Below are 26,060 nucleotides of genomic sequence, written 5' to 3'. Positions count from 1 at the left end.
CCGCGATTCCGTGCGAAAAAGCCGAAAAAAGCACCAAAAGTTTTTTCGTAACCCGAAAAAACATTCGTAACCCGAAACAATAATTCCCTATGGGATTTTTTCGTATCCCGAAAATTTCGTAACCTGGGTATTTCGTATCCCGAGGTACCACTGTATTTGCTAGTTGTTCTTAAAGAAGAACACTTTTGATCCTTTCATTGTTATCATCCTTTGTTGACTTCCTCCATGTAGACTCAAGTCTTGGATAATAATATGTAATTTGCTTATGTTCTGAACTGTGTTGACATACCAGAATGGAATCCAGCGTCATTAAAAATGGGAAAACTAGGTTGCGAACAGTGGCATGAGGATCTTTAGTGCTTACTTGTTTTTATAATTATGTGCTTGCACAGAGTGGCCAAGTATATATAGATCACAGTATATTGTAGGTAAGGTGTTATGTCCAGGTAAATATGCTGATGTTCTTTCTACTTTGGTATGCATGACACAGCAAGCAACATAAATATATATGACATATGAACAGTAATTAAGAGAAGTAAGCTAATAGCCAGAAATACTTGATAGAGGAAGCTGATTTTAAGCATCAGTCTTCGAAAGTATATGCATTTCAGAAGATTTAGTTGTTGCTCTAACTAAAACTTTGTTTAACTCTTAGGCAGACACATGGCACATGGAAATGTTGTTTTCTGTATTTACTTGTTGGGGAAGTCTGCTTGACAGCCACATGTTTTTATGCCCCACCTGCCTGAAAAAATACTTTTAACAACAAAAATTAAGGTTGAAAAAGTCTTACCTATGCTTTGTAAGTATCATGGAGTACTTTCACCATTGGGGTGAAATTGGGGGCCTCTGTGGCTTGTTTTAGGTCCAGAGGGGGTCTTTTTCTTCACCACAAATCTCTTCAGGTTTAGGAGAAAGCCCCCTTGCCCTGAAACAGAATGTAGGGCCATAATGTGGCAAAATTGTCCTCCCATAGCCCTGGAGGAGTGTTGGCCCAGTGTTTCTAGACAGAGGCAGGCAGGCAGGCACATTGGGTACATGTGGTTACAGATGCACTTTGTATATTGCTGTTGTTTATATGCAGAAAGCACAATTTCAGGTGCTTGCAAAGATAGCCTGTGAACTTGGGTTAGCCTTCAATTACTTACTTGCTTTCTCATTGTAACTGGAGTTGCAAAACTACCATTTTTGAATGTTGGAGGAAAAATATAAAGCTTTATAGTGAGGGCGACACTGTTCCTGTACAGCAGATATAGCTGCTTCCCACATGGAGGGAAAACTTCATGGATAATTGGATATCATGTACTCCTTGATAGGATGTGCTGTGTAGTATGGGTTTGTTGTTTCCTTTTTAGAAAAGAACAGATGGATTTTAGTACAGTAATTCAAAATTTACCCCATAAGCCTTAGATTTTAAATAGAATATTATGGTTTGAACTTAGCTGCAGTTCAGTAGCAGTGCTACAGTTTAAGTATGGTGCAAATTTGGGGATAAATGCAGATTGCTATTAATAAATTCTACATGGATATTCACTTGTATCATCCTGTCAATCAGTGGTGCAAATTTCACAACAGAAGTGCAGGTGTTTGGTACAAGGGTTATGAGAATTGTCATGTATCCTCCTCTGGATATTCTTAGCAGAATGCACATTTACACTGCTCATTAACATGAGTTGAAAACTGATTGTGTTGTAATCCCATTTTGATAACGCTTAACTCCCCCCCTTCCCCCTCATGCCTGTTAAGAGTGTACATTGTGATCTCTGACCAGTTAAACATTTGTGGTTATTTTTACATGATCTCAAAGTGAAAATGACTGCTATACTCCTAATCATTTACTTTGAAACTCTATAAGTAGATGGTGTATGTATGCTAATATAGTTTGAAATGGCACTGAAGGTGTCTTCTACCTTAATGTTGCATGTTTTGCACTGAATTAATGTAAAAGGGAAAGCCGTTGTGCCTCTTAATGTCTCCACACATTGTGCTACACAGTTGATTAGCTTCCTGCACCCTAAATCAAAAGTGAGAGAGTAGGTTCTTTGTGTGCTTGAAGAACAATTGGCTGCACTAGGGACTTTCTGAGAAAGTACAACCACTTGCATAACTACTTTTATGTTAGCACACTTCCCCTAAATATGCTAAAGGCACTAGATCCTCTGTCTGTCTTGGAAGCTAAGCAAAATTAGCCCTGGTAAGTACTCCTGATGGGAGTATACTAGTTGCTAAAGACTATATTTCATAGGAAACAACTGCCAAAACCAACCCTTTGAGTATTCTTTCATAAGAAAACCCTATGAAAAATTCATGGGGTTGCCATAAGTCGACAGGCAACTTAAAATGTGCAGATGCACTCTCCTACACTCACGAACACACACCCTTTCCCCACAGGATTTCTACCATAATATATGTTGTGGCTCACTGTGTGGTACATTTTAATTTAGAGCAGTAGTGCTCAAACTTTGGTCTTCCAGGTGTTTTAGATTTCAGGTCCCAAAATCCTGGACCATTGGCCAAGCTGGATGGGAGCTTTTTTTAACCGAAGTCCAAAACATCTGGAGGACAAAAGCTTAAGGAGATCTAATTTTAAAATGTTCCTTAATATATCTAGCTCTTAGAAATTGGGAAAGGGGAATCTGGTGCTGTCTAAATGCTTGAACCATTGGTAGAATTGCTACTCAGTAGAACTACTGAGCCAGTAGTTTCATGCAAGAGGCTATCTGCTTTAAGTAAATTTAAATTCTATGCTTATTTATTTATTCATGTGAAAACAAATTATATCCTGCTTTTCTCCAAAAAATGACAATCAAGGTAGTTTTAGAAAAGTACATACAAAAGTACAAAATGATATTAAAGCACATTAAAACAAATTATAATATACTGGTATGCCTGAGTTAACAAAGTACAGCCAACCCTCCATACCCATACATTCTGCATCCACAGAGTCAAACACACATAGGTTGAAATTTAAAACAAACAAACCAAAGAGCAAACCTTGATTTTTGCCATTTGATATATGGGACACCATTTTACTACATCATGGTATATAATGGGATTTGAGCACCCAAGAATTTTGGTATCCACAAAAGGCCCTGGAATGAAACCCTAGCCCAGCAGATACCAAGGAACCACTATAATGTGTTTGTGGGTGTTACCTCTTAACAGAAACTTTGTAACCGGGGGCAGAAATATCATGGAAAGAATTCCTACACCACAAAAACCTGAATAGTCTCAGCAAACTTTTTATTTAGAACTTAAGGTAAGTACATGTGAAATGAAGCAACCAGTCCAGGAAGCCTTACATGAATAAACAAAAACATTTGGAATCTTCTGACTTTAGAGAACACTTCAGGGCTCTTTTCAAAATGCATCCAGGGATGATTGTTTCTTTACCAGTCTCCAATTTCCTAACCTTTTCCATTCTGGTGGCCAGACTTAAATATCTCTATGTACACTTGACTGAGCATTGAGCTCTGCTGGAGGGCTCTCTTGTGGTGCCACAATTGTGTGAGAATGTGGGAAATTGCCTTCTCTGTTGTGTTACGCTGGTTATGTAATGCAGTCCCCTTTGAAGCCTCATTCTCAACTACCACTACTTCTTCTTCTTAGAGCCTGGAGTGTGCCTGATGGTTTCATCCAGTTTTTATATGTATGAGGTTTTAACTATTTTCATTTATTTTAATGTATTGGGTAACTTAGACTATAAATCATTGTATTGCTTATTCTATACAGTTCTATACATGTTTATTCAAAAGTGAATTCTGCTATGCTTGGTGGAGCTCACTGCATACTTGTTAGACTTAGGGTTGTTGGGTTTTTTACTTTTTTTCTCCTTTTTTCTCTTCCCTTTTCCCCTTCTTCCTTTGTGCCTCATGTATGTGCTATGTTTGAATAGTTTGATTGTATATATGTACTTTTATACACCTTTTTAAAACTCAATAAAATCATTTAAAAAAAGAATAATTACATATACATAATAAGATATCTTGGAGATGAGAGCCAAGTCTAAGTATGAAATTCATTTAAATTTTGTGTTCACCTTATACACATAGCCTGAAGATAATTTTAAGCACAATATGTTTTAATAATCTTGTGCATAAACAAAGTTTGTGTATGTAGAATCATCAGAAACCAAAGAGATCAGTATCTCAGCCACTCATGTGGACAATTTTGGAATTTGGAAGATTTAGGATTTTGGAAATATGGATAAGGGATACACAACATGTAATAGTAGCTTTCACATCTTATTATAGAACAGCTTTTAAAGCCTTGTTATTGTTGTTAACTGTTGTCAGGTTGGCCCCAACTTATGGTGACCCTGTGGATGAGACATCTGCATGGCCTCTTATCCTCCACTGCTCTTATCCTCCACTGTAAATTAAGCCTGTGAACTCCCTAATTAAGTCTATCCATCTGACACATCATCTTCCTCTCTTTTTACTCCCTTCTACCTTTCCTAGCATTATTGTCTTTTCTAGTGAGTCATCTCTTCTCATGATGTGGGTGAAGTATGACAACCTCAATTTAGTCATCTTGGCTTCCAGGGAGAGTACAGGTTTGATCTGTTGTAGAACCCATTTGTTGTCTTTTTGACTGTCCACAGTATTCTCAGCACTCTTCTCCAGCACCACATCTCAGATGAGTTGATTTTCTTTCTGTTGTTCACTGTCCAGCTCTCTCATCTGTACATGGTGATAGGGAATATTATGGCTTGGACAATTCTAAATTTACTGCGCAGTTGTATAATAATAATAATAATAATAATAATAATAATAATAAACTTTATTTATATTTCTTGCCTCTCCCTGCAGATCGAGGCGGGATTACAACAAAAAAATCAACAAAACAAAATTCAAGATACAGTATTATTTAAAAATACAAGCAATAAAACGGACAGCAGTTCTTTCAAAGCTGCCTTTCCCATTCCTAGCCTTCTTATTTCTTCACTACAGTCTCTGCTCTGGTCTATGTTTGATCTAAGGTATGGGAAAACTAACTATTTCAGTTTCCTCATTATCTATTATGTAGTTATGTATGAAGTTATGTCATTATGATAATTGTTTTTGTGTTCAGCAGGAAGCCTGCCTTTGTACTTTCTTCCTTGACCTGCCTTAGTAATTATTCCACGTCTGTGATGTTTTCTGCTAGTAGTATGCTGTCATCCAAATACAGTCGGCCCTTCTTATACACAGATTTTTTATATACAGATTCAAGCATCCACGGTTTGAAAATATTCAAAAAAAGTATAAATTTCAAATATCAGACCTTGATTTTCCATTTTTTTATGAGGGACACAATTTTGCTACGTCATTATATTTAATGGGACTTGAGCATCCACAGATTTTGTTATACATGGGAGATCTTGTAACCAAACCCCAGCGTATAACAAGGGCCCACTGTATTCTAGATGGTTGATGTTCCTTCCTCCTATCTTCACTCCTCCTTCTGAGTCTAAGCCTGCTCTTCCTATGAAATTTTCTGCATACAAATTGAACAGGTAGGGTGATAGAATGCATTCTTGCCTGACCCCTTTGCCAATTGGGAACCATGCTGTTTCTCTATATTCTGTTCTAACAGTAGCTTTTTGTCCTAAATACAGATTTCTCATCAGGACTATCAAATGAAGTGGCACTCTCATTTCTTCAAGAGCATTCCATAGCTCTCATTGTCTATACTGTATAGTCAAAGGCTTTGCTATAGTCTATAAACCACATGCTGATTTTCTCCTGGAATTCCTTGGTACGCTCCATTAACCATTGTATGTTTGCAATATAGACCCTAGTGCCTCTTCCTTTTCTGACTCCCACTTGCATCTCTAGGATTTCTCTTTTCATATGTGGCCTGAGTCTGTACAATAGAATTGTGAGCATAATTTTGCTTGCATAGAAAATTAATGTTATGGACCTATGTATTGTAATCCTTTGCGACTCCTTTTTTATGGATTGAGCTATACATTGATTGTTTCCCATCTGTAGGCCAGTGTTTGTTTTCCATATTTTTGGCATGCAGGTGCACCTTACATGGCTTTCAGCATACGCTGAAAGCCGCACTGGAAAAAGCCCTTGTGCATCCTGGAAGAAGTAATGGAGCGTGTGCCTGTAACACAAGCCCCATTATTTCTAATGGGGCTCCAGCATACACTGGATTTCCCTTACACGTCTGGGCCTAGAATGGATCCCTGCATAAGGGAAGGGCCCACTGTATCTTTTTGCAGCTTCCCCCTTGCTCTCCAGATTTGGGGTTCATTTTCATATGGTTCTTCACTCTACAGTATGTGTCATTCATTCCCCCCACTTTAATATAGCTTTTCTGTGTATTGCTTCCATCTTTTTCTTTATTTTCTTTTTGATCTTATAATATGTTTCTCATCTGATCATAGCATCCCCACCCTTGGTTTGAACTTCCTTTTGAGTTCCCAGATCTTGAGGAAGAGTTCTCTCTCTCTCTCTCTCTCTCTTTTTGGCTGTCTTCTGTTTCTCTGCATTGGCTATTATATTGGTCCTTCTGCACTAGTCAGACAGTTGCCCTCATGGGTCTGGTTTTGTTCATATCCTGGTTTTCTTTTGCTGCCTTCTTTCCTTTGCTGCTTAAAGCATTTTCTTTGTTATCCATTGTTTATTCTTTTTCTTCTTCTTCTTTTTTTGGCCACTCCGAGTGTCTTTCTGCATTCTTCCTTGACTGTGTCCTTAGCTTCTGACCATAATTCTGCTGGTTCCCAGTCAATTATGCTTACTAGCACAAATCTATTTCTTGCATTATTTGTAAATTTTGTTCGTATATTGCAGAGATCATATTTTGGTTTGATGACTGGTTCTGTGTTCTTCTCCAACTTTATTTTTTTATATAGAAGGCGTTCATGATCTGTTCCACAGTCAGCACCTGGTCTGGTTGTCACCGCTAGAATAGAATTTCTTCATATTCTGCTTCTAGTTGTATAGTCTATCTCATTTTTGCATTGAACATCTGATAATGTCCATGTCTATAGTCCCTGTCCAGTTGTATGAAGAAGGTATTTGCAATGAAGCTCGACTTAGGCTTACATCCTTCCAAGGTCACTAAAATGAGTACCCAGATTGTTGAGGCAATTAGCTTACACTTTGTAAACCGCTTAGGGAGTGCTTAAGTGCACTGATAAGTGGTATAGAAATGTACTTGCTATTGCTTGCTAATGAATAGATTGTTGGCCTCACAAAATTCTGTCGAGTCGCTCTCCTGTTTCATTTCATGCTCTTAGTCCGAATCTTTCTACTGTTTTTTATTATTCTTTGCTACCAGCTATATCATTTCAACCATTTATGATCAGCTCGCAATCCTGTCTTGATGTGTTGTCTATTTCTTCTTCCTCTGCCTCTATGGTTGGCACATATATTTGGATTATGGCGGTGATTATAGGTTTTCCCTGAAGCCTTATTGACATGATTTGGTCTGACTTTGCATTGTAGTCTTTGACTGCTTTCACTACATCTTTGTAGTATAAAAGCCACCATGTTTCTTCATACATTTTGATTTCCTGAATAGAACACTGTTTACTTGGCAGAGTCAAAATGACCCTTTCCAATCCTGCCTTTCGTGTAGCTTGGCTCTGTCTCTTCATGGGGTTTTCTTGGTGAGAGGGTCTCACAGGGAGTTTCATCTTTGGCCTCCTTCCTGAACACCTAACATATGTTAGCTATGGTGTCACTGTTGTAGTGTTGGATAGATCCTCCACCTGTGTCACCCACCACTACACCTGCATTCATGCATTCCATTGTTCTAGATTGATTTGTTTCTGCTCCCTTACCTGTCTGCTCACACTTCCCATCTGGTGGTCACTGGGGATGTGGGGGCAGATCTACATCTGCTGGCCTTCCAGGTGGCCATCAGCTCCTCTGCGGCCATCTGGGCACTCTGGTTGTCAGTGGATTAGTGGTATCTGTATGCTGAACCACCTACCAGCCATCTGCTCCTCTGTGTCCTTCTGGCTACTCTGGTGGTCAGTGCAGTGGGGAGGTCTTGGACTGCCTGCTGCTCTCCAAATGTGTTTCGACTATCCCATCAGAGATTCTAGGGACTGTAGCCTGACACATCTGAAAGCAGAAGTTGTTCTAGGCTAAAATGTCCAGAATAGGTCAGCCCAAAATTATGTATATAAGTAAGCCTGTTCAGAGAAGCCTTCCCAGGCATTGCATAATTGTCGTTTACTATTTGATGTTCTTTTGGTGCCTGTTTTATTGAATCATTTCCTATATTGCTATGTATTTTATATGTATTATCCTACTAGAAAGGTCCCATCCCCACCACCACTCCCTTTGTGTCATGTCTTTTTAGATTGTAAGCCTGAGGGTAGGGAACCATCCAATTAAAAAGATTGTATGTACAGCGCTGTGTAAATTTACAGCGCTTTATAAATAAAGGTTAATAAATAATAATAAGCAAGGGGCTGATTAATGGATTTGGCTGATAGATCTGTAAGGTGGTAGGGGATGAATTTAGCACTAGGAGAAAGGGTTTACACAATTCCAAATGGATGTTTTTCTTCTGTGATGAGCTGATAGGCCAGTATATGGGTAATAAACGTTTTATATGGGTAATAAACATTGATGGTGCTATACTCAAGATAAGTTCAGATTTGTCAGGCAAATCCATTAATCAGCTACTGAACGGTTTTGATACAAATACTTAGTAAGCATTGTATGGTTGAGTTTAAGGCTGAGTCCAGTTGAAACTGTTATTTTGATACTCGCCTATGAAAATATTATCGTTGTTTATCATTCTTATTTATAATGATAAATATTTATCATTTTTATTTATAATTATTATCTTCATTTTTACATATATCTTATCTTTTTCCTGTGATTGCAGGGCAGCAAATATGGAATAGAAAACAACATTTATATTACTAAAAACAAAAATCCACCAAACAGTGATACCTTTATTGGCCAACCAAAATGCACAATATACTTGTTGCAAGCTTTTGAAGCTCCTCTGGCTTTTTCATCAGGCAAGATGTTGCATACCAAACAGGAGAAAAATTGGAGATGTTAGTAAAATGCCTGCATTTTGTTGTTTCTGTCCTTAGTTAAAATCGTGGATTTTTATTTGAATTTATTAAATGGCCAACACAGCTACCCCTGCGTGTTTTCATCATTTATATTATTCATCAGATTTTTAAAAAAAAGATCAAAAGCTGTAGGTCATGCTAGTTTTTCAAAGTTATTTTCCAAAAGCCTGTCAGAATTAAAGACATTTGAAGAGTCTGAATATACAGGCATGACTCAGTTAACAAAACCTTTGATAACAAAACCTGTTTTTCCAAAAGGTTTTGGTACCTGCACAGCTCTCTTTTCTTCCTCTTCTTCCTAGACGGAAGTTTAGCTGTATTGGCAATGGCAGGACAGTGAAAGAAGGCTGGAGATTAGAGAAACACGAAATTTTGGTGTCAGTTTGTGATGGCATGTTTGCAGTAAACAATGTAGTAACAAAGGTGGGGCTTAGAAAGAGCAGGAATGTACACTAGTTGATAGCACTGTAGTTTTGAGTACCCACTGACAAGATAAGATAAACTGTAGGTGCCTCCAGAATTCCCTAATGAGTATACATGAGCAGCAAAACAGAGAGAGCAGAGAGCAGATGGATTGGTCAAATTTTGTCACCAAATTAAGTCCTGAATTAGAATACCTAAAATCCCACTGTATGCTGAACTGAAATACTCAAATAAGACCAACATTGGAAGCTTTCTGGTACAGCTGTTTCATCCAGAGTAAAATTAGAATACTTAGTTCAAAGTTGGCAGCATTATTATCATTATTATTCACATTCTTTTGTACTTGTATACACCACATTCTTTTTTCACATTCAGTAAAATGGTAGTAGTAATTTGTTTTAGAAACAATTCCAGCGTTTTGAATCACTAATTTCATGTTATACCACCATTCCATGATGTTCCTCAACAAACCTGTTGCTAATGACTGATAAAACAAAATCCCTAATGAGTCATCAAGCCAAAGTTTTCCAGAACAGATTGATTATTTATAAAAGCTTTGTGACTGTATACTTAAACGAATAGAAATTCACAGTTACATATTTGGATTTATGACTTATTGAGGGATCTAAGTAGAGCACTGCTAAATACCTGTTTATCTAAAACAGGGTCTGAAACATTTGTCTTAATGAAGAGCAGCAAATATAAAACTTTTTTCCTTTAATGAGACCACTAGGAAATGGCATTATATGAAGTTGTAATGCTTGATGTGAATCTGTATCTTGTTGACTTGAAATGAGAAAGAGAAAGAGAAAATACGGACTTTTAAAAACAGATTCCATTCAAGTTGATTCCATCTGAGTTGAACACAAGAACAGATTTGGCATTCTTTCTTCATTTTGGTTTTTTGTTGCTGGAAGAAAAGGCTCATTTTGAACCCTGCATTAGAGAAATGGAGTTATGTACAGTTTCTGTTTTGTAACCAGTTGGAAAACTGGTTACAGCTTCTCTTTTAGGTTTATGTCTCATGAAGTTTTTTTTTTTACCCCAAGTTTACATTTTATTTCAGGATTATTCAAGCTTTCTTGTTACTGAGTGTAACTATTTGTGTATTTTGAAACAACTCTTGGAAACTATCCTGTATTTCAAAATGTCAAAAGGCCAGCATGTCATAATATGCAGTTTCATATGCTGCACCAGTAGATTTGCTGAATTTTTGTAATAGATTTGAGGCAAGTATTTGGAAGTAGTTCTAAATTTGATGTTGCATTTTGTACATCAGTCAGCCAGTAATCAACAATCAAATGGTACATGTCCAATACAGTCACTTCAATGTGATACTGTTAGTGTGGGTTCAGGGCCCCAAATGGGTCTGTGTAATTATAAAATACAGCGTGGTTAAAATTACAAAGAATCAGCTGTCCATTTGTGAAGTATCATCAGAATAGTGGTATGTCAATGTGTGGAGAGCTGAAAATTCCCTGACAGTGTACTGGAGGAAGGTTCAGCATCAACAGTTAATTCACAGAGTAGGTGGGAGGCTGCAATACCGTATTTTCTGGCGTACAAGACGACTTTTTGACCCTCTAAAATTGGGTCAAAAGTCAGGGGCCGTCTTGTACACTGGGTGCACGCTCTGGGGCCGCCGGCTTCTCAGACCTCTGGAGGCCTGGGAAGCCGGCAGCCCCACGCCGGCTTCTAAGGGGCCTCCGGAGGCCTGGGGAGCCGGCGCATGCGTGCACAGCTTGCTGCCAGCTTCCAAGGAATAGGGGTAGCTTTGTACAGTGAGCATATCCTAAATTCTATTTTTTTATATTAAAAGTTGGGGGTCGTCTTATATGCCCGGTTGTCTTATACGCTGGAAAATATGGTATATTGCTGATCCTTACTCATAGTGAGTAGATAGACCGTACTTAGTAAGTGATCTCCCCACACACAGTATTTCCCCACACACTTGCCAAAGAATGAGAAAGGATCTTGCACATCTTCCCCAGACATCATCATCATCATTATTATTATTATTTATATTCTGCCTTTTCCCAGGGGTGTGTGATGCATTGACCTTCTGAAGCCACTCGTTTCAAACAAAGCTTTAAAAATGATTGCTTTGGTGAGGCCTCACCTGGAATACTGTGTCCAGTTCTGGGCACCACAATTCAAATAGGATGTTGCAAAACTGGAGTGTGTCCAAAGGAGGGTGACTAAAATGGTGAAGGGTCTAGAAACCATCCCTATGAGGAATGACTTAGGGAACTGGGGATGTTTAGCCTGGAGGAGTGAAGGTTAAGAGGTGATATGATAGCCCTGTTTATAAATATTTGAAGGGATGTCATATTGAGGAGGGAAGAAGCTTGTTTTCTGCTGCTCCAGAGACTAGAACGCGGAACAGTGGGTGCAAGCTCCAGGAAAAAAGATTCCACCTCAACATTAGGAGGAACTTCCTGACAGCAAGAGCTGTTCGACAGTGGAACACACTCCCTCGGAGTGTAGTGGAGTCTCTTTCCTTAGAGGTCTTTAAGCAGAGGCTGGATAGTCATCTGCCAGGGATGTTTTGATTGAGAATTCCTACATGGCAGTGGGTTGGATTGGATGGCCCTTGTGGTCTCTTCCAACTCTGCAATTCTATGATTGAAACATTCCAGCAAGTTAAGATGAATTTTACTAGGTCCATAATTTCTGTTTCAGCAGTGCCCTAAATTTGCTCTTGAATATGTCTCTGAAATGACTGAACCCCTGAGTTGTAACATTCAGAGAACATAGTGGGTGAACACATGTCATTGTAATTACTTTAAAGCAGCATAAAACATATTCATTTTGTATAGGTTTTGGCCTATCTTAGCTGCATCTTTATGATGATGCACAAATGATGGATGCCAGTGGATGTTAATATGTGCTGTTTTTTTCTACAAAGACACGTCCTCTGAAGCTGCTTCTTGAACTTTGAGCTAGGGCAATCAGCCGCACATCCATGTCTGTTGCTACGCACCTCAAATGCTGAGTTGGTTTTGGCAGAACCACAAAGAACTTTTGGATTGTTCAGCCCTGTCATAGCTAGCTTTGTTGTCCAGAGCACTTTGCAGTGCTTGAACAGAAATAAGATTTATACAAATGTGACGTAAAATGGACTCTTCTTCTTTTCCTTGAAGGCATATTATTTGTAGCATCCCTTCAAATAACTTAGTATAGCCAAGGGGTTTATTATAAATAAATGCATCCAGTATTGTGTCAGGAAGCATGCTTCAGAAGCTATTCTAAGCCTTTATAGGTAAAATTAACTACAGATATCATATCCCTTAGCTGTGTAATGAATACAGTATCTCTGCAATTAGAACTCTTAACTATAGCAACTTACAGTAGCTTCAGAAGCATAGTCCCATAACCTAATATTGCCAGCATCTTCAGTAATGTCTTTTGAAAGAGGCTTTGTGAGTAAGCAAATGAGTTTTTCCTACTTTGCCTCAAAGAGATGGATGAAGTAGGCCAAGGATGAACTAGAACTGGGTGCTCAGCCAGATCACCAGAAACAACTAATGTTCCTGCCAAGATTGAGCATGGAATACCCAGTGCCAGTGGCTGGCATCCATCTATTATGTGACACAGCTCTTAAGAGTTTTATGTCTATTAGTAAATTAACACCTGTTGGATCCTCACTTGACTCAGGGAGAGTAATTGCAGTATCAGAGTTCCCAAAACTTTTAGAACCTGTAATTCTCAAGTTATATGTTAGGAAAAACTAGTATGCCATGAGATTTTAAATTAGCCCAGGACTGGGAAGCTTTTGACCTTATAGTTGTTGTTTAATTGCAACTCCCATTGGTTGTAGGTAGTGTAATTAACAGTGAGGGATCATGGAAGTTACAGTCCAACAAAATATGGATGGCCACATATTCTCCATCCATGTTGTAAGCACCAGATACCCAACCACAAGGATGATTGCATCTTTAATGTCTCCCTTTGCTGAACTAGCCATTCAACTTTTTCATACAATTCCATTGGGGATAATTGTGCAGTATCTCTGAGAAAGTTGATCCATTCAGCTATTTGTGATGTATACAGCAGAATTCTAAGACTCAGAGAAGACTGAAGCAAAATAGTTTATGTAGAAAAATGAGACAGGGTCATATGGGTACCTGTGCTTCATATTTCGCATTCTGAAAAAGGAAAAGTAAATCTTCAAGTGGTGGGCAAATGAAGTGTGTTGTTTCCCATTTCAAATTCATAGAAAATATGACTCAGGAATTAGATATTTGGAATATAAAGACATTCAGTGTCAAGGTGAGTTCTTGTAACTCCCAGGCACCATCTATAGTTGAGGGAAGTATCCCAGAGAGCTGTTAGACCCAAGGATTTACGTGCATCCAGTGGATTTTGGGACACAGACCAAATAATATTGCTAGCCTTTTTTCTATGAACAATTGCTCTCTCCACCTATGTAATTCAAAAGCTGTTTGCCATATGACACGAGGGGCTACTTGGGATAGTGATGTAAATTTTCTGTAAAAAGCAGAACTGGAGAAGTTTCAGTGCTCTAAATAATATCTGATTTTGCTCATTTGGTTTAAATATTACATTCAAGCATCCAAAGTTTTATGTGAACATTTTTATTTGAGTATTTGTAATAATGTCGGGAATAGTTTCCCTTAAAATTAACAACACCTGAAAGAATACTGTTATTTAAAAAGTCACATACCTAAAGTGCTGTAGTCGTAAACAAGAGTTTAACTTTCTTTTGCTGATGAATAACTGTAGTATCTGTAAGTATAGTTATAATACAATTGGCCCTCCATATCCACAGATTCAATGACCCATGGCTTGGAATTGTATGTTTTTGTTTTTTAATTCCAAAAAGCAAACCCTTGATTTTGCCATTTGCCATAAAGGACAATGTCATTGCTCTTAATGGGACTTCAGCATTCACAAGGGTCCTGGAACACCAACAGATACTAAAGGCCTACTGTATCTTCACTGCAGTTCACTCTCCAAACAACTTACCAGTTGAATGTCATGTTGAGAAAAAAAATGATTCAGAACAAAAAGCTGAACACTTTATTTCACTAAAGGATAAGTGTAAGACTGTGAACACAGACATCACATTTTGTGTTGCCTACTTATACTTATGACTGAAAAGCAAGAGAGTGAAACACCAGTACAAGGTGTTGGTTATTACCTTTAAAGCCCTAAATGGCTTAGGTCCAAACTATCTTCGGGACCGCTTTCTCCCCTATAATCCTCTCCATGCACTCCGGTCCTCTGGGAGAGGCCTACATCAGCCACAAAAATCTAGGCTCTCGGCTACCTCCCAGAGGGCATTTTCCATCGTCGCCCCCAAATTGTGGAATGGCCTGCCAGATGAGATCTGTCTGCTTACATCCTTAGACAGCTTTAAAAAGGCTGACGGATCTCTTCTGGCAGGCCTTTCCAGAATAGAGAACCCGGCCTCAGGAAACTCCTATGAATAAATAGATACCGCCGCTCCCATTGATTATTGTTATATTGATTATTGTTATGTTGTTTGACCTGCAGTTTTAACTTATATGGTTTTAATTCTCTAGTATTAATACCTTTTAAGGGGGGAGGTACTAGGGATTGATAGTTTTTGTATTTTTAACTTGTTAGCCGCCACTATTGTTATCAGGGGCGGGATACAAATAAATAAATATTTATTATTATTTATTATTATTAAACAGAAAGAAGCCTAGCAGTGTATTCATTTGTCAGTCTGTTCATTTATCTGTTGTTTTTTAATTACCTAGAACTTTATATCCTATGTTTAGCCCATCTAACATGGTTGATCAAAGTCCAATAGTCCAGACAGTTATGGATAAGCACATACACTGATGGTGTAATTTTTGCACCCCATATCTCTGCTTGGGAGCAGAACAACCCCAAGGAAGGGCTGAGCTCAGTGGTCTCTCAGTTCACTGGTTGCCTTAAATAGTGATATGGGGGCAGGACAGCCACTGAAATACTAAGTCTGCCTCTTTTGTAGCTAGTCCCAGCCATGATTTTTTTAGTGGCTCTTTTCTCTCATTTATCTGTAGGTGGTGTAGTCAGTTTAAAGATCATGTACTTCATCTGATGGTAGTGCTGTATGTTGCCACAAAAGGTGAAGTTTTACGCTAAGGAAAAATGAAGTCCATTTACAGTAAGGACATTATTGTTTAATTTGCCAAATGGAACAATCCTAACCAGGGATAATTCTAAGAACTGGAATTTTTGCCGTCTTGCCAAATCACTAAAACTCTGCTCTTTCAGAGATCCTGACAAAAATGGTTGTATACTGGGACATCCATTTCAGTTTAGCCCTAGTCTAAGCTCCCCAATGTTCACAGATTTGTAACAAATAATGTTTAGATTAGAATATACAGTCATTCTGTTATTGTGTCAGACATTGTATGTAGCATGCTCAAAATTATTAATCCTTTACTAGTATCTGCTTAATAGAATCAACAAAAACTTAATAAATGCTAATAAAATGTATTAATTATGTATACTATCACACATAAGTGTTATTAAATTGATATGTACTTAAGCATTTATCGTATTTGATAAATATTTAGGAATAGATGCGAACTCACATATCTGGGAGCAGTCAAATTCTGGGGAATGTCTCAGTTTGATTACTTTCACAATTATCTCCATAAATACATTCCAGGGAATTTTACAAAGCATGCCTAATAGGGCACAGCTGATGGTTGGAATCCGTCTGTTCTCAGTTGTAAAGTACTGATCGTGACATACACTTGTCTTTTGTTGTTGTTGTAGTTAACCACCTTCAAGTCATTTTCAACTTATGGTGACCCTATGAATGAAAGACCTCCAGGTCGCTCTCTGATCAACAGCCCTGTTCAGGTCCCACAGACTAAGAGCAATGGCTCCCTTGTCTGAGTCTATCTATCTATAATGTGGTTTTCCTCTTTTCCTACTGACTTCTATTTTACCAAGCATTATTGTCTTTCCATGATACGTCCATAGCACAACAGTCTCAATTTTGCTCTAGGATTCTGTTTTGGTGTGTGATCAATGTCCTCCTCAAGCCCAGCATAGAGTTTTTCAGTTTCTTTTTCTTCTGCCTTTATATAGTAGTTGGATCATAAACTTGGATTATTATTATATTGCTAGATTTTCCTCAAAGTCTTTTTTCCCCTGTCATTGAAAAGGGAGCCAGTGTCATGTAGTGGTTTACACATTGGACTAAACACCGGAGACCAGAGTTTGAATCTTGGCATGGCCATGTAAACCCAGTGGGTAGCCTTGGGCAAGCCACTCTCTCTCAGAGGATTATTATTATTATTATTATTATTATTATTATTATTATTAAAGGATGACAATGGCAAACCCCCTCTGAAGAAACTTGCTGAGAAAGCCCCATGATAGGTTCACTTTACAGTTGCCATAAGTTGAAGGCACACAACAACATTGAAAAGAAATACCCTAATCGTGATTGGAAGATGCAGCAGCTACAGGTCGGAGGCAGCATTGTGTGATAGCTATCGCCAGAGCTGTCTTTTCCCATTTGTAATCACAGTTTAAAAGCCACTCATAGTAATCTCCAGCATCTTCCCCTGCTCTACTGTTTCTTTCTTTTTTTTTAACTGCTTGTAGAAGACGTTTGTATGAATATGACCAAGACATCTGAGCTTGTATGTTATGCTATATTTTTTTTATCGGTACTTCTTGTGACCACCTCAAACACAGTTGTTTTGGATTGATCTGCTTCAGTCCTAGGATTAGGGACAGGCAAGCAAAAGTATGTAGTGCCTTAAAGCAGCAGGCAAACAGAAGCTAAGGGAAACTGGAGTGACTAAGGGATAGGATTGGGAAGAGAAATTTGTTCCATAGAATGGAGCTGGAAAAGGCTGGAAAAAGAGTATCCAGTTATTAAGTAGTATTGAGAGAGGTAAATATGGACAGGAGGTACAAAAACACACATTTCAAATATCTAGACAGATCTTTGGCTGCAAGCCTCTACCACACTTAACGTTTTAGCAGTCCTTAATAACATTAAGAACAGAGTCAAAAGTGTTTGTGAACAGGTCCTGAAATGGACAGTAATAGTTTTGATGAATAAAAACAAGAGCTATTGTTCCCTGCACTCTCCAAATTAAAACATTTCACATCTGTAGTGTAGCAAATGGAAACAGATGCCTGCTGTGCAAGGTATAATGACGTATGTTAATAGTATACAAAGTGCTATGATAAAAAGGGAGAATAAACAGTATTGTAGTGCCCTTTCCTGTTGGAGATGCATTTTGTCCTTAGGCAGAGAATGTTCAGCACTGTTCCAAGGAAGAAAAGTTGCTGGCATCTCTACAGTATCTTATGCGACTTGCTTTAGTTCTCCAGTGGCAACTGCAGGTTTTAGTACTCAGCAAGGATTTTGTTTCCCTGACATAAGCACAGCACTAGTTACTTCGCAACTAGTATAAACATATAAAAATGCATCATTCACAATCTTACAAAGGTGACAAACCAAGTGGATTATGTTTACATGCAATTTGTCATTTAGTTTTGTCATTGTATATGTTATATAAATATCAAGGATTCATCTCAGATTGTCTTAACTGTAATTTTCAATGGCTTCACTTTTAATCCTAGACACATTCAGCATTATCCAAAAGTCTGTGGCAAATAATACTTTTTTTCTTTTTCATAGATCAATAATTCTCACACTTTAACACTGTGCTCTTGTATTTTTTGTTGATGCCATTATTAACAGCAAGCAGTAACACTTTTCATTGATGGGGAAACTTAATTATAAACATTGCTAGTCTTCTAGGCAAACAAGTATACAGTGGACCCTTGTTATACGCTGGGGTTTGGTTCCAAGATCTCCCATGTATAACAAAATCCGTGTATGCTCAAGTCCCATTGCATATAATGACATAGCAAAATGGTGTCCCTTATAAAAAATGGAAAATCAAGGTAAATTTATACTTTTTTGTAACATTTTCAAACCGTGTATGCTTAAATCCGTGTATAAAAAATCCGTGTATAAGAAGGGACGACTGTAGTCATCTGTCCACTCTGTATTGCAAATACCAGTTGTTTCCAAGGAGTCAACTGGCCAGTCTATCAGTTCAGTGTATCATGAAATGGACACTACTGTTTCTTTAAACATTGGTTTGACAGGTCACCTACATTTACTCTTACAGTCTCTTCTCCATTGCCAAACTTGACAAGCTGAAATTTTGTTCTTTAGAGAGTAATTTTCTGATAGTAAGACCAAAAAAATCAGACAATGGAATAGAGTATTTGAGATTAGAGGCACTGTAGTAACTGGGGTTTGGATCTCAAGATGTGTGATCAGATCTTTAATTGGACAGTGGGGCTGCTGGCTACTCTCACCTACTACAAGTTACACTTCTATTCCTTAGGCTCAACAGCCCCTGGAATGGCATGGAATGGGGTACATTTTTGTGAGTTTCCATCTTATTACATTTATGCATTAGAAAATCAGTGGAGTTTATTTACCGGTGTAACTGAATATTGCTGAAAAGAACCAAGTCAGGTGATCTTCATGGAAGTTCAGGTACAAACTATGGACATTTTTAGAGTAATGTGCCAAATACATCAACTAGCATTGTCTTCTGTTCACCACTGCTAGCTGAATAGCATGCATTTTTTGACTTTCTTTTCTTCTGCCTTGCAGCTTAGACGGAGATCAATACAGTTCTCTCTGAGGAGCCAGAAAGCAGGCAGCTCATGACTTCTGATCAGGACACTAAAGTTGTGGCTGAACCGCAGGTGCAGCAAGTACAAGAAGTTAAAGATAGTTCTCATCTAGTAAGTATTGTGATGAAGTCTTTCATGAAAATGAAATTATTTTAGGTACTGCTCTATATTCTTTCAAACTTGTCACACTGATTTCCAAAAGAATTACACTGCACTTTGCACATTATTAATTATCATGCAGTTCTGCTAAGTACATAAAATGGATGCTATCCTTTAGCAGTTGGTTGTGCTTGCCATACGTAGAGTAGAAATAACCTCAGATTCTGTTGGAGATAAACTGTGGGGTAACAGAGTTAAAGTTTTGAATATGCTTGAGGATTTACATTGTTACATAGGGTCTTCAGGTCTGTAACAAGACTGTAAGTATTTTGTTCATGGTCTGTGTGCCTCAGACAAATGACACAAGTTTTATATAGCTAGCAGTACTCTCTGGTTGTAGTATAGATGTGATTTTAAATAAAACCAAGTGAGATCTTAAAACCTAACTGTCCAAGAAGTATGAATAATAGAATATTCTCACAAAGGGAGCTTGCTTTTCTTTTCTTTTCAGTTCAATCTAGTTTAGACACTGGAAAACATGGTTGATTTGTTTGTTGTCTGCAAGAAGCTTTCCCCAAGACTCCATCCTCCAGAAGTTTGACTTATATCACTCACCCCTGGTTGTGCCAGCTGAGGCTGGTGAGAGTTGTAGCCCAGAACATCTGCTTGCTAGCTTGCTTTCTTGGTATTTGACTTTCTTGCTGAGATGAGTAAAACTTTGATATCTTCAGAAATCTCTGAATTTGAGCTATTATGAGCATGTTGGAAGCAACAGCATCAAGTACATTTCTTGCTGCAGGTGCTGCAGTGAAAGATGCAAAAAAAAATTTTTTTTTGGCAAAACATTCCATGTCATCTTGTTTCTGGGGAACTTGGGAACTTTTGTGGCCTGCTATTAAGGTAACCCAGAGAAGAATCTGACTCAGAATCTAGTGATAATATTGGCCAGTGTATAAATACAGGATAGAAAGCTAGCATTGAGAACTGCTTACTCATCCTAGTCAGATTGCAGCAAAACCTGTTTAGCAATCCTGGTGAAGTTACAACATGAGGAAAGTTATTTCATTGACTTCTTACTCTTTCTTCTACTAAATACAGTTTGAGAATCCCTAATCCAGAAATCCAAAAACTGAAACTTTTTGAGTGCCGACATGATGCTTTGAGACTTTGATTTTGGAATATTTTGGATTTATATTTTGAAATGCTAATAGTGTACTATATACAGTACTTGTATTTGTGAGGCTGGGGAAAGATGTGAGGATCTGTGAAATGGTGGGAAGCATGGATTCGTGCCAAGCACTACACTTGGATTCTGGCCATTTCAAAGATCTTAATGTCTTTCTCCAGCCTCATCTTTCTTCAGCCTCACCAGTACAGTACAAGTACGTACTAGACTACTTGTATTCCAAAATCAGAAAAAAATCCCAACTCTGAAATGGTTCTGGTTCCAAGCATTTTTGAATAATGGGTCCTCAACCTGTATACTGAATGCCATATGTGTTGTAGCTAGAATGGGATTTCTTTATTGGAGATTACCATGTAAAATACTGTTGAACGTCAGCAAACGGTAATATTTTTTCCCTTCTGTCCCCCACATGTAGTTTAGGTTGGTACTACTTTTTCAATGTTGAAATTATAAATTTAATCTGAATGGAAATCTCACAGGCTGTATCCACACTGCAGAAACAATCCAGTTTGACACTACTTTACTATGGCTCAGTGCTGTGGAATTCTGGGAACTGTAGTTTGTTGTGGGACCAGAACTCTGACAGAGAATGCTAAATGACTGAGAAAACTACAGTTCCCAGAATTCCATTGCATTGAGCCATGATAGTTAAAGTGGTGTCAAAACTTTCTGCTGTGCAGATGCAGCCATAGTGTCTGTTTATCAGATTATTTCCTCATTCTGTTAAATGAGCCTGCAGTATGCAGCACGTTAGAAGTGCATGTACCCCTATTTCAGAATCCAGTTATTTATATGTTTGTTTGTTTAAAGGATTAATATCCCGCCTTTCTCCCACATTGGGATTCAAGGCAGGTTATAGTAATTAAAAAAGACAAAATAATTTAAAAAGACAGAAGTAAAAGTGTTTACACATTATTAATATTAGATGTGTCTATCTTTCTCACAAGGCATTGTTTTCCTTATAAGACATTGCTGCAGTGTCTACCTAAAAAATTGTTCAGAACTGGAAAAAAATCAATATTCCCAGTCCATAATATTAGCCAGAAAAGTGTGATTATAAGCTATATTATTTGGAGTATGTATGATAATATACTAAGGCATTTCTTAGTAACAGTGCTTTCCATTTTGAGTGGCAATAGCATATGAGCCCCCTGCACTGATTAGACAGTACTATTTTTGGCATCTGGGTGTTGGCTTGCCTCCCCAGCAGTCTTAGTGAAGTGGATGCATGCAGAAAGGAGCTTATAGTTCCAGGAATTGCAAAAGAGAACTGAAAAATGGGTTGTTGTTTCAGTAAAGAACTGAATAACAGCAAAAATGAGAAAATGAGCCTATTGCAAAAAACTACAGAAGAGGAGGCCTCTGAAAATGGGATAAGTAAAACTTTAACTTCAATTTTGGAGACCATGGAAAGGCAGGAACTGCATGTAACCCAAGAGACTGTGTATGGAGAAGTTGCGGGTCATGACAACTGCATGGAACCATCTAAATATCATTTAAACTATGGCGTAGGGATTGCTGAAGCTAGCCATATCACTAGTAGACCTTCTAGTCTTCTGCTTAATGTGGAGGGGGTTTTGCGTAGGTATAACAGTTTACAAGGCTGTGAACCAATACAGGATGTGGCTGATGGAAGTCTCAGGGAAAATAGCAATAGTAATGCTCAATGTGTGAATAATGGAGGCAGCTACCATATTAATAGCAATAGTGAAACTGGATCTACCTTAACTAAAAATCCATGCTGTACATTTGAATGTCCACCCACTTCATGTGTGCCAGTGGATTTAAGCCAAGGAAGTTTCTTCCCCAAAGCCTTAAATACATACACTAAAAAACCACCTGAGTGCTTATTACTGCAAGATGAAGTAGAGCCTGCAATTACTGTTAAAAGTAATTGCAATGTAATAATTTCAAGCAAAACTGATACAGAAACAGCAGCTTCAGCTTTTGCATATCTTGATATAGACAGGCATCATAGAAGCACTAAAAATGAGTTCTACAGTATTTGTGTAGTTGATGACGATGTGAGAATTGATTTAGTAGAAGGACAAGACTTCATGCATGGTGACACTACTTCAGATATAAAAGATTCAGTTGTTCAAGAAGTGTATAGTATGACTAGGCCTTCAGAAAGTATGAAAGAATTCCAAATTGAGAAGCCAGTGCAGATGCCAAGTGACACCAGCATCCTGAAAGATGCATCTTATGACATAAAAGAAGGTAGTTTGGTGCCAGAAAATGAAACAGAAATAAAAACTTCTGTTGGCTTACAGAATGGGGTCTATAGGTTAAACTCTGACAATCTAGAAACAGATGGTCTAAGGGCACGAGCACTTGCTGAGGAACTTCCTCAAAATAGAACTCAGGAAATGGATATGCTAGGTAGTAGAATCTTTGTGAATGAATCAGTTAATGAAAACAGTGATTCTCCAACACCTATGCACATAGAGAAGTACATGCAGTATCCTGTACTATTAAAACATATGTCATGTGCATCCAGTTCCACTCTTGATTATGGGAATAACTGTGACACTGGCTCTCTGACGTCTGCATTTAGTGGAAATCTAAATATTGCAGCAGGGGGGAAATCAGAACAGTCATTAGGAAATCCAAAGTTTACATCAGACTTTTACAAAACAACCTATGATTTTGACTTTGTAAGTCAAAGTGATACAGAAGAACAAGAGAATAATCTAAAGTTGGAAAGCAGACAGAGATTTACAGGGCATGAAGATGAATTTGGGACCATATATGCTTATCAAGCTGGAGAAACATCCAGCTGTTCTAAACAAGATAATCTAGAGCATCTCTTGAAACCAGAAGATATTTCACATTTTGAAGCTTTCTGCAGCCATGCAAATATTTTAGACAGCAATATTAAAATATTTTCAACTTCAAATAGTTTGGTTTTTGAAGGAGCAGTATCTCATGTTTCAGAGTTTAGCAAAAATGAAGATGGCAGCTGTATAAACCAAATTGATATTCAAATGGATGACATACCATCAGAAACAAGAAGTTTGAATGAAGGATTATGGAAAAATGGAGATACGTTTTCTGGGTCCCTTAATACAAGTGAACATGAGAGAATCCAAAAGGTGGATTGCTCGGAAATTCAAGTTCATTGTGAAGGCTCAAAAAATGATATTAAAACTCATGAATATTCCAGTCCACTTAATGAAGATAACAGCTGTTCTGTCTCTTCAAAACATTCTGAAGTAGGTGAAATGGATTTTAATGATGAACAGTACAAACTACAGTACAAATATACATTCAATAGACTGGAAGATGAACTAAGTGCAGGGGCCACTTCTCACATATTAAAAACATCTGTGGAAGAACCAGTAATTGGATTGAAGTTTGAAATACAGCATGGAAGGAAGACATGCAGTGAAACTGAAACAAACTCTGATTCTGAAGGTTTCATTCTTGATGTTTGTATGTTAAATAGCAGTAATGTTCTAAAGAGAGAGAATAGTATATCTTCAGATGTGGAAAAGAGGTCTGAAGTATTTGAGGCATCGGTAAATACCCTGCAAATTCATAGACTCAGTAGCCAATTTAAAACTGAGGAGTTTACAGCATCTGTTGATGAGGGGGATGCTAGAACAGTAGTTGGTTGTGCTAAGGCATCTGTCAGTTCAAGTGAGAAGAATCCAAGACTCCATGAAAACTACTCTTTAACCGAACAAAACACAACGGAAGCCATATCTCCTTTTAGGTCTTTAATTTCTGGAATTTCAACTCCGTATATAGATATATTAAAGGAAGCCACAAAGCACTCTCATCCTGAAAGTTGTCTATGTAAATCAGAAACTGGTATGGAATGTGCTTTTAGAACAGATCCTGAAGTCAGTCTGACTTGCATCATGGAAGCTTGTAAAGATGCAGATGGGGTTTGCTTTGACCCTAGGCAGGTAGATAAATATGCTGCTACTCCTTCATATGAAATTCCTCTTGTGACTATTAATGACCAAGAATCTGAGCCTGGCAATGTAAAGCATGTATTAGATCTGATGGCAGACATTTTAAATGAGCCTACTAATATACACAAAATGGATATAAGTAACTGTCAAGATGATATGAATGATTTAAGACCAGTGCATCCACTGTGGCAGTCTGTTCCATTAAGTAGATTGTTCTCAGCCAGAAACCTCATTGATGATCAGGAATATCTGATGGGATATTTATGGATTAATTCATCTCTTAACAAAATTGATAATGCATACACTGCAAATGAACCCCTCCAAAACCAAGCTGGGGAGCTGTCTGTTCCTTCTTTGGATACAGGAAGATACCCTTACCAGTTGCCAGTACACCAAAACAGTGATATTTGGGGCTGGCAAGCTAGAGATGGAGATTGTGTAAGTATTTTGCAATCGTAATTTGATTCATGAGGAATTTTAAAAAATCCAGTCTGTGGTTTTTGGTTTCATAAATTGTCTGAAATGATGCAGCGAGTAACACTGGAGAGCAGGAGAGGGGGAAATTAGGGAGAAAAAAGAATAGCTGCACAGGTGGAATTCTGCTTGCCTTTTTCCTAGATCCAGCTCCAAACTATGGCGGGTTATAGACCGCCGCCGCATGCTCCGTGTGGGAGCTGTAGCAGCCACACCGTGCGGCTCCCGCGCGGAGCAAAAAAGGAGCTCCAAAATGGAGCTCCTTCTTGCGGCGCCTCTATGACATCGCAAGGTGCCGTGACACGTTCAGACGCTATGCGTCCGATACGTAAAGATGGCGTCGGCCATGTGGAACAGCTGGCGCCATATTGTACGGACAGAGTCCATATTAGACCCAGGGGCGTCTAGAAGAGACGCCCCTTTTTTAAAATGGGACGTCCTGCGGATGTCCCAAGTGCCGGTGTGTAACCGGCCAATGTTGGAGATTCTTCCCAGCAGTGCTTTAAATTTGAGAAAGTTTTCTTCCATTCTGGACCTGTGACTTTATTCCTACTGACAGCATACTCTTTGTCACAGAACAGTATAGATACACAAACACACACATCACATGGCATCTGCCAGAGATGTACGTCCCCCAAACTATCCAATTCAAAGTTATTGATGTGTTATGGATAGTGTAATAAGCAATTTTCCTAAGACAATTCCTCAAACTGTGCAGTAGTACATTAAAATTCTGTACACTGGTAGTTCAGCCTTAAGCATCCTGTGCACACATAGTATGTCTGACTGAATTATCATGAATTTGCTTTTGACTAGGCACACATAGGCTTCTGCATATCCAGGTTATATGACTACCTTTTCTACCAATGTCTTTAGGCAGTTATTGCTCTACTGACATTATAGTAATTGTCTTGATCTTGAGCAGATGCAAAATAGCCCTATAGATGTGCTGCCTCATTTCCAAGTTGGATATTTCGTTGTTTGGAGAGGCATTTTTTCCCCACAGTTTTCAAGGCACATTTACCATTGACAGCTAGATAGTGTCTGCAGCTTCTCTTAATTCTCTTTGCTGACCTTTTGTACTTTTTGTTGCTACCAGTGACAGCAACAACATAACCCTTTAGATGATAAGCCACTATTATTATGCTCCTGAAATAATGCTATAAGATGTAGCATTGTTGTGAGAATCTGAAGGTTTGGTGGAGCTTATTTACATTTGTGCTCAAGTATGGTGTACTTGTGA

The 26,060-nt window shown here is 38.2% G+C and overlaps 1 protein-coding gene across 1 annotated transcript in view; it reads left to right on the top strand.

Moving 5' to 3' along the window:
• Nucleotides 1-26,060, top strand: part of LARP4B (La ribonucleoprotein 4B) — a 58,999-nt gene that overhangs the window by 8,784 nt on the left and 24,155 nt on the right. The window contains exon 2 of the mRNA XM_042473191.1: nt 19,113-19,246. Within this exon, the coding sequence (XP_042329125.1) occupies nt 19,166-19,246 (81 nt within the window). The 5' untranslated portion in view covers nt 19,113-19,165. The remainder of the gene's footprint in view (nt 1-19,112; nt 19,247-26,060) is intronic.

Source organism: Sceloporus undulatus, chromosome 6 (genome assembly GCF_019175285.1).
Source record: "Sceloporus undulatus isolate JIND9_A2432 ecotype Alabama chromosome 6, SceUnd_v1.1, whole genome shotgun sequence".
Taxonomy (NCBI): domain Eukaryota; kingdom Metazoa; phylum Chordata; class Lepidosauria; order Squamata; family Phrynosomatidae; genus Sceloporus; species Sceloporus undulatus.
Note: the sequence above shows the minus strand (reverse complement) of the source record. Positions and strands in the feature narration are given on the sequence as shown.